This window comes from Lagopus muta, chromosome Z (genome assembly GCF_023343835.1).
Source record: "Lagopus muta isolate bLagMut1 chromosome Z, bLagMut1 primary, whole genome shotgun sequence".
Lineage (NCBI taxonomy): Eukaryota > Metazoa > Chordata > Aves > Galliformes > Phasianidae > Lagopus > Lagopus muta.
In genome coordinates this window covers 56,864,799-56,880,394 of record NC_064472.1, presented here as the reverse complement: position 1 = coordinate 56,880,394, position 15,596 = coordinate 56,864,799, and the positions used below count along the sequence as shown (strand labels likewise).

The 15,596-nt window shown below is 46.1% G+C and overlaps 1 protein-coding gene and 1 long non-coding RNA gene across 2 annotated transcripts in view; one reads left to right on the top strand and one right to left on the bottom strand.

Annotated features, from left to right (window-relative positions):
• Window positions 1–14,997, bottom strand: part of LOC125686700 (uncharacterized) — a 67,660-nt gene extending 52,663 nt beyond the window's left edge. Inside the window, exon 1 of the long non-coding RNA XR_007373870.1 lies at window positions 14,675–14,997. This is a non-coding gene — a long non-coding RNA (uncharacterized LOC125686700). The remainder of the gene's footprint in view (window positions 1–14,674) is intronic.
• Window positions 5,373–11,740, top strand: LOC125686699 (uncharacterized). Its single transcript, XM_048931018.1, has 2 exons — window positions 5,373–5,765; window positions 10,207–11,740. Exon 2 carries the CDS (start codon window positions 10,220–10,222, stop codon window positions 11,495–11,497), a length of 1,278 nt encoding a protein of 425 aa, XP_048786975.1. The 5' UTR covers window positions 5,373–5,765; window positions 10,207–10,219; the 3' UTR covers window positions 11,498–11,740.
• Window positions 14,998–15,596: the final 599 nt, after the last annotated feature.

The following is a 15,596-nucleotide window of genomic DNA, read 5'->3' as shown; positions in this document are numbered from 1 at the left end:
AATAGATTTGTTAATTCTTAGAAGGAAGCTGTTCGTTTATTAGATATGGGCTATGCAAATCTGCTGTGCTGGACAATTTCAATCACCAATAAGGGTGATTCAACCCCTTCTCATCAGCCTTTGAACTTTGTAAGGATGCCATAGAAGTTCTTTTCAGCCAGCAGTTAAACCAGAATTCCATCCAAAGGGAAAGGTTTGGTCACACACATAGCCATCACCAGGACATAAGTGCCTTAACTGTGCTGCTTGAACTGCTGGGCCACAGCAAAAGAAACGTCTTCCTCTGCAAACTCTAATGAGAAAGGCACAAACTTGTTTGCACAGGAGGATAATCTCCAGCTGTGGCAGAGAATAGGAAGAGACAAGAAGTGCATCACACAGGAAGAGATAGATGGGGAGAAATAGTTTGGAAATCTGAAGAGCAAACAGGAGAGGACAGACTCAGAAATGTTCCCCTAGCTTAGGGAAAGGCACTGACACAGGGCCTTACAAGTTACCTGCAGTAAGAGAAATTGTTTCCAAAGAACAGAATGAAAAAAAGCACAAACATAGCACCTTCAGAAGAGAGTGGGCATGTTTTCCAGTAATCACAGTTACCACAGTTAAGTGACTCCTCACATTAGATAATTAAAGAAGCCGCTTGCTATATGGATGACAAAGATCCAGTCAATGCAATCTACCAGGATTTTAGAAAAGTGGCTGTTCTGAAACACCCGCTATCTAAAGCTCTTGCAGAAACTGAGCTTAGCTGTGACAAAGGGGGAAGGTATTTGCATGGATCAGAAACTAGTAAGAAAACTAGAGAGAAAGATGATTTATTTCTGAGATTGACCAGGAAGCTCTACACAAATCCACGCTGAAGCCTGTTCTTATTAAAATATTTCTAAGTGATCCAGAAAAGCTGGGAAGTAGCCAAGTTTTGCTGCTATGTGAGGCAGCACTGCAGAAGGACCTAGAAGGAATGCACACTGCAGACAGATGCCATTCAGTCCATCTACATAGGAATGAATATTCCTAACCTCACATTTAACCCACAATTGCTCATCTTGCTCCCATCACTCTGAGCAGAAGCCCAGGACTGATATTAACAATTCCTGGCATCAGCTCAGGCACCTCCAAACCCTCTCTGCATGGCACAGCAGAACACTATCCTGGGAAAATAGGCAAGACAGCTATATACAGTACTGTATAAGATCCACAGTAAACCATCATGCGCCAGTCTTCCTCTTTACCAAAAACATATCCTTTGCCAAAAAAGTCAAAACACCATATGGAAAAGTTGAAAGAAGTGCTGCAAACAGAGCACAAGAGCTTTTACATGATGAATTATTAACCAGGATAGGATGCTTCCACTCAGATTAAAGAAGGAGAACAGCAAAAATGAAACTAGCAAGGTACATGACCCTGACCTTGCTTTTGTGACACTAATGCATCACACTGGCTCAATGGATGTGGCTGCAATTCTTACTGAGTTCTCGAGGGGCTCGGAGATTTCTGATGAAGTTTCACCCTTCCTGCACGTCACCTATGTCTTACCTATATCGAGGAGCTGGCTTTGAGCACCCAGCCCTGCAGGCACAAGTCCTGGTCGCTCACCCTTCCCATGTACATTGACTCTCAGCTATCAGCTCCCCCATTTTCTCCTGGGAGACAGAAGTCCCCCACCCAAACACCATTCCCTCTGTGTGGAAAGAACATGGCAGCCCATTTTTGTCCCCCTAGAGCAGGAACAGGGGCTGCCTCATGCCAGCCTACAAAGGGAAGAATCCCACCCCTTGTGGTGCTGTTCTGCACCACTCCTCACTGATAGCGTGAGCCAGCAAGAGCTCCAATGTACTGCTGAACACCAGGAGACACAATAAGAAAGCAGCTCAGTACCAACTGTGCTGGACAACAGAGGTGGCACTGCCTCCCAAGGCAGCCTGCTCAAGCACTTGGCTACCAGTGCTGCAAGAACTCATCTCATGTCCCTGACAGTAAGTGATCACTGCTCCTTGCCTTATCACCAGGCATCCTTGAGGAATGGCTGTGCTGCCTTCCCCACAGCTCCCCAAAAACAGCTAGCCACAAACAGGCCCTTTCCTGCCCTCCTTGCCCACCCTAGCCCCCCATTTGACACCGACAACACCATACAACTCCCAGCCCTGCTGGCTAACAGCCGAGTAACTCCGTCACGTGAAGTTACCTTGGTGGTTACGATCTATTTGCACATTTCCCATCAGGAGAAGGGTGAGACGAAGATGGCAGATAAGAGCACACATAGCTTCTGCACCCCAGAAGAAAGCCCTAGCTGAAATATCACAGCCTACACAGTCTGCAACTGAAGAACTTCTCGGGCCTGTAAAAAGCCACTACTGCTTTGAACCTGCTCCTGCTCAAACAGCGGTTCGTTTGGCTCTGATGTGTGCGTGAGGCTTCATTAATGAGATAAGAAGACAGAAAGGGGAGGAGTATTAAAATAACAGCAGGCAAAATCATCTGGAACTTAAGCTGGGTAACTCACTGACTTGCATTTTAAAAAAAAAGCAAATTTAGAAAAAAAAATATCAATCACCACTACCAACACTAAAACTGTGCATAAGCCTCCCTACATCCTAAGATTTAGAGAAACCTTTGTTTCTGTGTTAGAGTGCTGGTACCAGCTTACCACAGACAGCAGACCGATCTGCCTCTGTGCCACAGCTCTCCTTAAGACCCAGTGCTCCAAGAGTTTAGAAAAGAAAGTGAAGAAGCACTGAATTAGGTCTAGAGGAAATGACCTCCATGTGCTGCAAAGCCCTCAGTCTGCTGTGTCCATAGCTATCAGCCTTCCTATCGCCTTCATTGTGTTTTGACTAGAGACTGTTTAAGATAACACAGGTTATCTTAAGAGGAAGGAACTACAGTTGCACAGAGCTTCCAGGATCTCAGAGATTATAGAGTTGATTTTGGCTTCCAAACACCTGAAGGGAGGTTGGATTCTAACATCAGTCACTCAGTTGAGGTCTTCCATCGCTGTGCCTTGAAGTTCAGCGTGCACACGGATTTTGAAACAGAATAAGAGAAAAAGGTAGTGATCATAACAAAAGCAATCAGTGCACCTGCCTTTGAACAAGATCATACTGCATGCTTCCTTCAACCTCTCGCACAGTGAAAATTACAACCTGAGAAGATGTCCCATTTAATCTATGAAATGCTATACATAACTTTGATTATAGTAAAGGCTGGAGGTCTACAGGCCTTTACAGCTCTTTCCCACCAGAACTATCGCAAACCACTGGTTAACATCCCAATCAGAAAAACTGCTGTAGGTCCATCACATGTGCTCATGCAGATAAGGAGAAGAAACATCCTTCCTCATTTCCAAAGATCCTCTTTCTGTGGGCACTTAAATGCCAACAAATAATTTCACTGAGACTATTCCAAAGCACAGCTACACAACAGAAGTAAACCAATGAACTTATTTCTTGAATGTGCACAAAGCCTATACTCCTACAATCGGGCAATCTATTCTCATTCCCTTTCATATGTAACCCCACGACAAAGCCAAGGCAGTGCCAGTCTCTACTCATCTCCATTCCTGCCCAAAAAGTGCCTCCCAGTCACTCCACACTCACACTAACAGCTCCCCCTCCACGTCCTCCAGAAAAAAAAACCAACAAGTTGGACTAGGAAAACTCCTGAGGGAACTTTCTTACCTATTCTTTTGAGTGAATCAGCAACTGCTTACTTGCATTCGTATTGCAAATCACTAGAAAATTCTTCCCTTCTTATCCCATCAGCAACTTTCATAACATTTGTAGGAAGTGTATGTCTGAAACTGCCAACTCCCATCATAAAACGTTGCTCATCACTGGTGGAGAGATACTGGTAGGTGAGGACACATAGCTTGTACACCTGAGAATTGCCATCCTTAGGAGATAAGCCTGATTGTGAACAGGCCAGAGAGCTTTTTCCCCATTCCACCAGCAAATACCAGAAGTCCTGAAGGCACTGGCCAAACACACCCTACAGCATAACCATGAGCAAGCAAAGTGCTCTGAAAAACATCAAAGCAACAAAAGTTAGAACCCATATTGCAACACTCCAAATCTTTACACCAGCATCACACAACATTCCATACAAACCACACAATAAACTGCTAAAATAACTGCCTGGTCCCTTGCCTTCACACACTATCTGAAAACCTTTTCAACTTTATTTCTCCTGTACTTTGAAAATCTTGGCTAGCTTCTACCATAACATGGGCAGCTAGCATTTAGATGATCTCAAACTAGTATTAGGTCACTTCTCATTCAGCTCTGAAGAACAGTTTTTCATACGAATAGCTATGCTGTCGTCTGGTTGCTGTTTTCTAAGGTAAATGAGCCAAGACACACTCATTTCTTCGCACAAAACAGTATATCCAATGACAGGCTATCTCAGTAACAGAAGTACAGACGTACACTGAACTGAAACTGCACTGCTTGTTCCACTAAATGAAGCCTTGCTAGGCTTTCCTGTCTATACTGAAAGTCTCTGCTCACACACCCCTCAGGAGCTGTTCTCTTCTGCAGGCATTTCGAAGGGTGATTCATTTCTCATTCAGTCAAATAACATTTATGTACCTCTTTTATGACCCCAACCAATTAATTCATTTGCTCATTCTCAAGTCCACAAAGAAAAGCTGTGCTCTTCAGGGCAAAATCTCAGAACTCAGAACTACTCCAATGCACTGACCACCTAGTTTTCCAGACAAATCAGCAAGCCCACAACTACCACCATCTCCCAGAAAACTGTTACTCTGAGGTTTCTGAGCACACGCCTCCGTATGGCTTCGGTCCCAAGACACATCACCGAAGAATATCCTTAGTCACATTCCTACTGCTGCCAGACCATTACAGCTACTGGCAGCAAGGTAAGAAGGAGAAGATGAAATACAATGTACATCCCACAACACAGGACCCATTGCAGTGACTGATATTGCTTCCCAATTTACCAACTCACAGAACAGTAGAGTGGCTTGCGTTAGAAGGGACCTTCCAGCCCCATCCCTGCCTTGGGCTGGCTGAACCCAGCAGACCAAGCTGTCCAGGGCCCCTCCAACAAACAGGGAGATTTTCCCAATTTTTGAGAGGCTTTTCTCCATCTCTCTGGAACTTTTCATTTTAAACGTGCAATAAACTGATCTGGTGATGCAAGGAATCTATAGTGTCAATCACCTCAAAGTACTCCTTCACCTACTCACTGTATAACACGTGAGGAAGTGAGAACTTGTGGGAGATGGAGAGGTCAGCTCGACCTCATCGAGTCTCTACTTGTTGATAATGAGGCCCTGGAAAGGAGATAGAGGGTCTGAATAAACAGGGGTGTTTTGTACCCAGCCATAAGATAATCTCTCTGCTGATTATGAAGACTTGTTATGGAATTTGCTTGCTTTCTAGCCAATGGATTGCTAGTGGAAATGTACTGAATATGCGTGTTACAATATAAAAGGCTTGCTTTAGAAAGTAGAGAGAGACATACATCAAGATTATTACAGCAATAAAGAAATCTTCCTGGCAAGAAAACCCTGTGTCGTGAGACTAACTCACGACAATTGGCACCCAAACAGGGACCAGACCAGAGACTCAGCCTAACTTGAAGACTGACTGGTCCAGAACACATCGAAAAATACACGTCAGGTGTTGAGAAAAAACGCGTCAGACACTGAGAAAAACGTGGAAAGCCCGTATAGGGGAGTGCTGAGATAAACACAGCGGACAGAAGATCATCCCTTCTATTCGATTGCCTCTCACTGGACGAAGGTAAGTGTGCGCACTATGGGGAACAAAATGACCCTGGAACAGAAAAACGTCCTAGTTACCTCTCAGTATATACTCAAGCGGCGGGGGGTGTCAGTATCCTCCCCTGATCTACAGCAAATGTTTGTGTGGGCCACCAGAAAGGATCCCTCCATCACCAGTCAGACAGTTTACAAGCCAGAGACATGGGAGGGGATCGGGGTGAAATTGTTGGACATATCCTCTACAGGTGTCTGGGTTGCAAGAAACCTGGAGAAAAATTTTTGAAGCTTTAAAAAGTCATGTGGGCCTATTGTTGGTCACCCCAGTCCACCCGAGGATGAAGGAGCTGCAGAGTCCTCCTCAGATTTACCCGTTGTGACAGCAACCCCCTCGTTACCAACACCGTGGGGGGGCTTGCCACCACGCTCCTGAGGGCCCTGATAATCTCACTGATCCTGGCCCGACAAACTGATGAAGAGCTGCATCTGTTTCCCCACGATCCACACAATGCATGGGCGCTCGTTCAGAAGGAGGCTAGGAAAGCTGGAGACAGGGATATGTTACGGGCATTTCCTGTAATTACAGACCCAGAACAAGAGTCATGGTGGGAGGCTATATCGTGTAGTATCCTGTGAGATTTACAGCGTATGGTCACAGACCACTGCATCAGTTCCCCGTATACTGTGAATTTGACTCAACCCATATGTAATAGCTCCATTCTCACACCACGTGATTTTAAAATGATGTGTCATCTTATCATGACCGATATGCAGTATACTATGTGGGAATCAAAACAGAGGATTGGCAGACCCAGGCGACTGAAAATCAAGCACTGCCGCAGAGAAATCCGCTCAGGGCTGTAGGTGTGAGTGCTTTGATGGGGGAGGGGAATTTCTCCACCCCAGCTCAGCAGGTGAGAATTCCTGCAGAAGGGCTACAGCAAGTTAAGCAGCTGGCAATGCGTGCCCTTTGAGCCGTGCCTGAGGCGGGGGAGCAGAGACAGTCTTTTGTGAGCATCAAACAGCAGCACCAAGAACCATATATAACATTTCTGGACAGGCTTAAGAATTGGCTAAAGAAGCAGGTCAATAAGACGCAGGCAAGAGCTTTCATATTTCAACAGCTAGCAATTGAAAATGCAAACGTTGATTGCCAGAAGATGTTACTTGCTTTAAAAAATCCCACTACTGATTAGTATCCCACTATTAATGCCTGTACAAATGTTGACATGCACCAAGCTGCACTCATGGCCCAGGCGTCTGCCACTTTATCTCTTAACCAGCAGCGCAGATGTTTTGGCTGTAACCAATTTGGTCACGTTTGCGCAAAGTGTCTGCGGAAGGACAGGAAATCAGAATTATGCCCAAGATGCAAGAAGAGCAATCACAGAGCATGAGATTGTTGGTCAAAATGTGGTATCAATGGCCAGCTGCTTCCTCCAGTGGGAAACTCACAGAGAAGCACGAGGGGGGGTGCACAATGACAGTAAACTCCCCTCAAGCATCTGCTGCAGCTTGTATGCCAGAACCCGGGGTAGTGCCGGTGTGGACTTAGCCACCTCCTCAGACACAGTCCTAAATGATACCACTGTCGCCTTAGCCCCCACGGGAATTTATGGACCGCTGGGAAATGTCATGGCAGCACTCTTAATCGGACAGTCTTCTGCAACGTAGGTGGGTCTTTTTGTTTTGCCTGGTGTTATTGATGCAGATTACACTGGGAAAATAAAGATAATGCTGTGGACACCAACCCCACCTTGCACTGTCCCTGTGGGAAGTCATATAGCACAACTGATTTACTTTAAGCCTAACCCGCCCCAATGAACCAACATCCCATGGAGTGACAATAGCTTTGGATCAACCAGTGAACCTCAGGCTTTCTGGTTTCAGAAAGTCTCGCAGGGGAGACCAAATCTGACTTGCGTGCTGTGATAAGGGAAACAAGAGCTAAAAGTGATAGGCATCCCTGACAGCGGTGCAGATGTTATGATCATCCCTGTGACACTCTGGCCACCACAGTGCCCACTTATGAATCCCAATGCAGTACTAACAGGCATAGGGGGGCACACCGTGCCAAAACAAAGCGCAGCATTTCTTATAATCATTGGGCCAGAAGGCAGAGCTGCCTCCGTGAAACCTTGTGTCTCACATGGCCCTGTCACTCTGTGGGGGAGAGATTGTATGGGACAGTGGGGATTCTCCATCAGTATGGATTTCTCCCAGGGGCCACTGCCTTGCAGCAAATCCCATGTTCAGTATGGAAAACTGATACACCCATGTGGGTGGACCAGTGGCCCCTATCCCAAGAAAAATTACTGCAGTTAAATATCCTTGTTCAAGAACAAGTAACAGCTGGACATATAATGCTGACTAAAAGCCCATGGAATTCCCCTGCTTTTGTGATCAAAAAACGATGAGGGAATGGAGACTGGTACCCGATCTCAGAAAGATTAATGCTATTACTGAAGATACGGGCACTTTGCAACCAGGGCTGCTTTCCCCCACTATGCTTCCGCAATCATGGCCAATAATAGCAAGAGACTTAAAAGACTTATTTTTTTAACATCCCACTGTGCTCTGATGATGCACCACATTTGCATTTTCAATTCCCTCTATTAACAATGGGGAACCCCATCGCAGATACCATTGGACTGTGTTGCCTCAGGACATAAAGAACGCCCGACCACTTGTCAACAACTTATTGACACTGTTTTATCTCCTGTTACGCCAAAGGTTTCCCGATGTCTGCATATATCACAACATGGATGATATCCTGGTTGCCACACCAACAGAGGTGACGGTGACTAAAGTTGTGTCACTGATTATAACAGCAGCAACTCATGCAGGATTGCAGATTGCACAGAACAAAATCCAAAAGACACTACCTTGGCTACATCTGGGCTGGAGGATTTCACTGACTCGAATCCAGCCTCAGACTCAGAGTACCAAATTAACATCTTAAACGATCTGCAAAAGTTCTTAGGGGCTATAAATTGGGTGTGTTCCCTAGTGGGAATTTCTACAGGTCTTCATCCTCTCTTCAGATTACTGGAAGGAGATCCAGGCTTATCATCACCACAACATTAGACACCAGCAGCAGTGACAGTACTGAATACTGCCATCTCGAAGATGACCCAGCAAACAGAACACTGAAGAAAACCTGATCATCCTATCAGTCTTTTTGTTACTAGTTCTCCTTTCCAGCCCTATGGACTGTTAGCGCAGTGGGTCAAGGGGATCCCAACCCGTTGGTAATTTTAGAATGGGCATTTTTGCCACACAAATTTGCTAAGATTGTTACCTCCAGAGTTGATATGGTAACTATGGTCATTTGCAGGGGAAGGGAGCATTTATTAGCTTTAGATGGCACAGATCCAGAAACAATCTATGTTCCATTTGATCTCAAGCAATGGGACTTTGTGTTCCGCATGTCACAACAGCTACAGTGTGCACTGGTGGGGTTTTCAGGGCAGATCAGTATTCATCTGCCAGCGCACAAGCTTTTACAATCTCTTCTCACTGTGTATTTGTTACCAGTTTCTAAATTATCATTAACCCCTCTTGTAGGTGCTCTTAGTGTTTTTGCAGATGGATCCTGCAGGACTGGCCACGCAGTCATTGTATGGAAAGATACTGCCAGGACCTGGGAGAGTGACGTCCATGTCACCACCGGCTCTCCACAAGTTGTGGAACATGCAGTGTGTTCGAGCGATGGTCAGAACCCATCAACATAATAACAGATTCTGCTTATGTTGCAGGCACTGTAATGCGACCGGCACACCCTTATCTAAAGGAGACAACTAACGTGCAGTTGTTTGCACTTCTTTTGCACTTAAAATGGCTTCTAGATAATCGCTCAGAATCTTACTTCATTCAGCATGTTCGTTCTCACTCCCCTCTGCCAGGCCCCATTTCCAAGGGTAATGCACAGGCGGACAAACTGGCAGGAGCAACTGTTGTTCCTGATCAGTTTGCCCAACCATGGTTATCTCATGATTTTTATCATCAAAATGCAAAGGCATTGCAGCATGCCTTTCAACTGACCACAGATCAGGCCAGGCAGAACATACCGCAGACTGTCAAACTGTTGTACCAACACCTTCTATAGGAGTTAACCTTCGAGGACTGACCTCTTTAGAAATTTGGCACCTGACAGGCTTACCCCACTCTCCCACAGGCCAAGCTATTATCAAACGAACCTGTGGTACTTAAAGGCCATGCTTCAAAAACAAAAAAGGGGGGAGCAAGGGTATGACTCTGCAGGAAGGAGTAGCTGAAGAATGCTATGTTCTCAATTTTCTAAATCGCAGGACAATAGAAGTCCAGGCATTTTTTTGGCTGTAATACCTTAACTCCTGGCAAGGCAAAAGCACAGGTTATGGTAAAAAATATAAGCTCCAAACAATGAGAAGGACCTTATTTGTTGATAACTTGGGGTTGAGGTTATGCTTGTGTTTCAACAGGAACCGGCCTGAGATGGGTACAGCCATCCCTTTCATCATCTGCTGTAACATGATCATCGCGCTCTCATCAGCGTTTTGGATTCCAGCTCAACCAAAGCAGAACGTATGGGTCACCCTCGCCAACAAGATGGGACAAGACACACTCTGTTTGTCAACTGCGTCACCAGGAAACCCGTTCTCATGTTTGGTGGGACAACCCCTAGACAAATGGCCCATCCCAAACTCCATTGCTGAGATAGCATTCAACACGAGCGCAGTAGTCGACAAATGGGATGGATGGGTACTACGTCTGCAACAGAGCAATCTGGAACCACAAGAACTGGAACTGTTGGGTTCGGTTAAAATGGATTATTGTTTGTATTTTAACTACAGCGGAAAGAACCAATCATTAGTTCAGTGTGTTAATTCCAGTTTAGCTGCTTATAGAAATCATTCTGCTTGGTGTAATTATACTTCACCTAACTTCTCAAGATCTAGTAGCCATCCGCTTAGCTTGCCAGCAGGAGTTTTTCTCATTTGTGGGGACAGAGCATGGTCTGCTATCCCCTCTCACATCAAAGGAGGTCCATGCAGTTTGGGAAGACTAACTTTACTAACACCTAATATCTCTATGATTACTCACCATCAAAAGCGCTTTAAGCAAGCTGGACATGCTTTTCAATCAGAATGCAAGGATAACGTAGAATTTTGGAATCCTGGGGGAATAGCAGCAGCATCCTTTTTAGCCCCTGGCGTTGCATCAGTTAAAGCATTGAGCACGCTTAAAAAACTTGGATGCTGGCTAGCCAAGCAAACAAATGCTACTTCCTTGGCTCTAAGTGGACTGCTACTAGATAAAGACTCAGTACAACATGCTACATTACAAAATCGTGCTGCTATAAACTTCTTGCTGTTAGCTCAAGGTCATGGGTGTCAGGATTTTGATGGCATGTGCTGCATGAATTTGTCAGAACATCCAAAATCAATATATAAGAGCATTCAGGATTTGCAGAAAGGAGTTAAGAAATTACAGGTTGATGACAGGTTGGATATATTTGGAAGCTTCTTCAGAAACCCAGGAGTGTGGATACAGAATGTGTTAAAGATAGGGTTAGTTTGTCTTATTGCTTTTCTCTGTATTTTAGTTTGCACTCCTTGCTTACTACAGTGTGCTCGGAAAATGATACAAGCTTTAAATCATGCTTTTTTCATTAGTAAAGAAGGAAGAGATGTGGGAGATAGAGAGGTCAGCTCGGCCTCGTCAAGTCCTGACTTGTTGGTAATGAGGCTCCGGAGAGGACAGAGAGTCTGAATAAACAGGGGTTTCTTATACCCAGTCATAAGATGTCATAATATTTCTTATACCCAGTCATAACCCTCTGCTTATGAATTCTCTGATATGAAGACTTGTTAAGGAATTTGCTTGCTTTCTAGCCAATGGATTGTTAGTGGAAATGTACTGAATATGCGTGTTAGAATATAAAAGACTAGCTTTAAAAAGTAGAGAGAGAGACATACATCATGATCATGATCATTAGAGCAATAAAATCTTTCTGGCAAGAGAACCCTGTGTTGTGTGACTAATTCACGACAAGAACTGAGCACGATGGCAGGAGCTGCATGGAGGCAAGGCAGACTTTTTCTGAGTTTTACAGTCTTGCTTTTCCATACGTTACTATGTGTTGCAAGATGCCCAGGCCAATATATAGCAGCAGAGGAAAAAAATGAAGAGACTGATCAAAATGCGGAAGCTACAGTACAGACCTGGAACTAGGACATTAAGATGCTCCAGCCTTTCCTAGCAGCAAGAGAAGCATTTGTTCTGCGCATTCCTGCTTAGAGACTTACTTCTTACTATTACCTACTCAATAATTAAAATAAATACACAAAAATCACTTTATGCAAATAAAGCAATCAACAGATTTTAACCCCAGTAACTCCAAACAAAGCAACAGCAGGTGCTGTTCATGCAGGCAGGTCTTTGCGCTTCCCTGTGATTTAGCACCCACACATGTAGCATGGTCAGCCACAAAGTACAGCATCAACTATGTAGATCTTTGGTTTGGGGTTGTTTGTTTTTTTTGAGCATCACCTAAATGCTCCTTGTACATACAAAGCAGCAAAAATTTGCAGCTTAATTAATTAGGTAATCAGCTCACAAGCATTTGCCATATTTTTAATTAGCAGTTATTTACTAGTGTCTTTTTCACCCACTTAGCTTTTTCTTTTAATTCACTGTTGTTACAGAAGATTTGCTTCAGAAGCCTAATGCAACTAATACTTTAAGAGAGAGGCTGCTTCAGAACCACTGGAGCACTAACGGGCTGGAGTTCGTTATCTGCAATAACGCACTTGGAGAGCTGAGCAGCAGTGTATACAATGGGCTGTGCCCAGCAGTGCCCACAGGAGAGCTGCTGCCATCCCCAGGGCATTCATTCCCAACAGCAGCTGGGAGCACAGGAGCTGCATACAAGCATTTCTACAGGGAGCTGAAGAGAAACGATCGCAGCAGACTGCAGGTAGTAGCAGGGACGAGCAATCAAGGAAGAACTTCAGCTGCGTCATGGAGTTTTTCCACTTCTTTATTTTGAATATCCAAAGCGATTTTTTAGTATCTTTGCTGCAAAAGTATGTGAGGACTTTTGTGCAAGCCAGGCAGTGCTGCACAGAGCTGCAGGCATCCAAGGCTTCTTCAGCTGCAGCTATACAGGCATTAGAACTTTGGAAGTGCCAGAAAGCTTCTGATGTTCCATCAATTACTTTAATCAATTCTCATGCAGTAACAAGTCGGTGTAGCTGCAAAGGGTGCCAGCAAGTGAGTGACAAATGTCTTCTGAAACTCTTTGAAAGCCACTGCAGACTACAAGAAAACCCTTCTGTATTGACACAGTGCGAGGGGAAATCTCCTGAAAAAGATGTAAATGTCACAGTTTTGTGGTTTTCCCATCAGTATTCCACATCAGAAGACCATGTTAAAGAGGTAATGCTGCAGTTTCGTGGACTGTCGACATATTTCATCATTTGTCACCCAGAGTGAGATGAAAGGAAGGCACAAATCAAGAGTTGCTTTCAATAAAGAGAACTGCATCCAAATTCTCTACATTGAGGCACAGTGTTCCTGTGCCCAAAGCACAGAGCAGGCAGCCAGGCCTGCTCAGGGGAACTGCTGTGTTTCACCAGAGAGCTGTGTGATGTGTTGCAGGGGTTTGACACATATTTTCCTCCCCCTCCCCCAACAAGGATGTGACACATACTGCCTCAGTGCAAAGGCACATCAGAAACATTTCAGAGCTTGAGGAGTTCATGGAGAAAAGTACAACTGAGCACAGTGGGTTTCTTGGGATGAAGAGTGATAAATCAAACAAATTAATAAAACCCAAGAGAGAAGCTCATACTAATAACTCATGCCAAGAAAATTCCTTCAGCACACATTCTTTCGTTTGTGGAGGCGGAATAATTTAAATCACCAAGATTTCAAGAAATCAAAACCTACTTTATTTCCCTTTTATATTTTTGGCAGCGCATCTCCCAGCAACAAAACTCCACCTACACCTTCTGCAGCACAGTGCATCTGGCACGGAGGGCTAACAGAGCTCCCTATGCAGCCTCAGCACTGCCTCCACCTGTGGCACCAAACTTCCGACATGAACAATGTTTCCCACCCACTCTCACTGGCCGAGCAGAGCTCAAACCCCCTGAATCCCAAACTCACCATGCCAGCATCTCACAGCAAGGAAAAACAACCACAGAAAGGAGGAAAACCAACACGATGTGGAAGATGAGGAATTGTTTCCGGAACCACAAACTGCAACAATAACTGCAAGTTTAGCACCATGACAAGAGGCTTGGCTTTACACCAGGGCTTCACACTCGAGCAAGTTTCAGAAACTTTGCATCCTCCAAACCACCACACAGTGCGCAATGCAGTCTGTTAATTTTACATAATCCCGGTGATTAGATTTTGCCTCACAGCTTCTCCTCTAACACACTACACTCAATGAGCTTTTCTTAAACAACAGTGAATTCTTGATTCATCTGCATATTACAGAAGCTGTGTGGGACACACCAAACCAAGAGGGTGCTACACTAACCTAAAGCATTGCATTCTGCTGCTTGCTGGCATGTCCTGAGTTTGCTTGAAGCATCACCAGCACTGCAACTTCTGTGTGCGAGCCAACAGTCCAAAGCACACATCAGCAGCGTGGCTCATATCTCTGTAGCAAGGCAGAGGGCATTTTTCATATTTGCAGAAGTTTTGCAGAAGCCGATGACCACAACCCACGGCGGAACTTAAAAAACCCTATACAGACAATCCCTAATGGTAATGATATGTTTAGGGAGACAACCAGGCACATGCTGCCTACTTCTATTATTATATAGCGAACAGCTAACGTTCTCTGCCGGTGGGCACCACCGGGCCCCGGAGCAGGCGGCGCCCCGAGGCCGGGCAAGACGGCAGGGCAGCGGGACGGGGGTCGGCAGCACCTACCCACGCCGTATTTCTCCTTCTCGCCCGGGCTCTACAAGTTGCTGACGCTACGACGTCCGCCGGCCGCGTGTCCCCTGCGCAGAGTGGGGCGGCTGCGCTGCTCCTTCTTCTCCCTCAGGGGGGCGCAGCTCCGCGGCCGCAGCAGCGCACCCCCGCCTCAGGCTGCCCGCGCCCGGTGGGTCGCCTCCTCCCCTTCCCGCCCGCCGCCGGCACGGCAGCTCTCCCAACGCGGTCCCGCTGAGCTGCTCGCCCCGAGCCCCGTCGCCACTGCTCCTTTCGCCGCCGAAGGACTCGCACCCCCGCGCCCCGCCACCGATGGCGCAACTCACACTGCGCTTCCCCCCGTCGCCTCCCCTTCTCTCTCATGTGGCCGCACGAGGCGCGAGGCGCGGGGGCGGCGCTGACAGAGTCGGGCCGCGCTGCGTCAGCACCGGGGCTTCGTGGGACCCGCGTCGCGCTGGGCAGTTCTAGGTGAAAACCAGTACCTAAAACCCTCCTACGAGCTAAAGGTCTTTTAAAAAGCACAGAAAGCCAATCGCTACCCTAGGGGGATGGGAGCTGAGGGCAGCCAAATGGTCACAGCCTGGATCTCGCTCACAAGGAACCGGTTTAAACACCACAAAATCTTGCTCTGGCGCAGGGACAGGGCTTCTCTCACTGTTCCTTGCTACGGAGCAGGAGTGGATGTCCTCTCTCAAGGCCCGTGTTCACCCCAGGCCGTGCTGACTGGAAGGACAGCGAGCAGTGCTGCGCTCCTGCTGCTCTTCTGGAACGCCTCCCAGATTACTCTGAGGAGCAGAAACCCAAGCAGGCATACTTACAGTATACAGTTATTAATAAGATCTTTAACCCAGACACACAGCTTCAGTGCACAGGGCTGACCACAGGAAGAAAACCACACCCTGCACACGGCATTTTTTGA

What these genes read in the sequence shown, in the direction of transcription:
- LOC125686699 (XM_048931018.1), top strand. Translation starts at nt 10,220, where the DNA reads ATGGGTACAGCCATCCCTTTCATCATCTGCTGTAACATGATCATCGCG.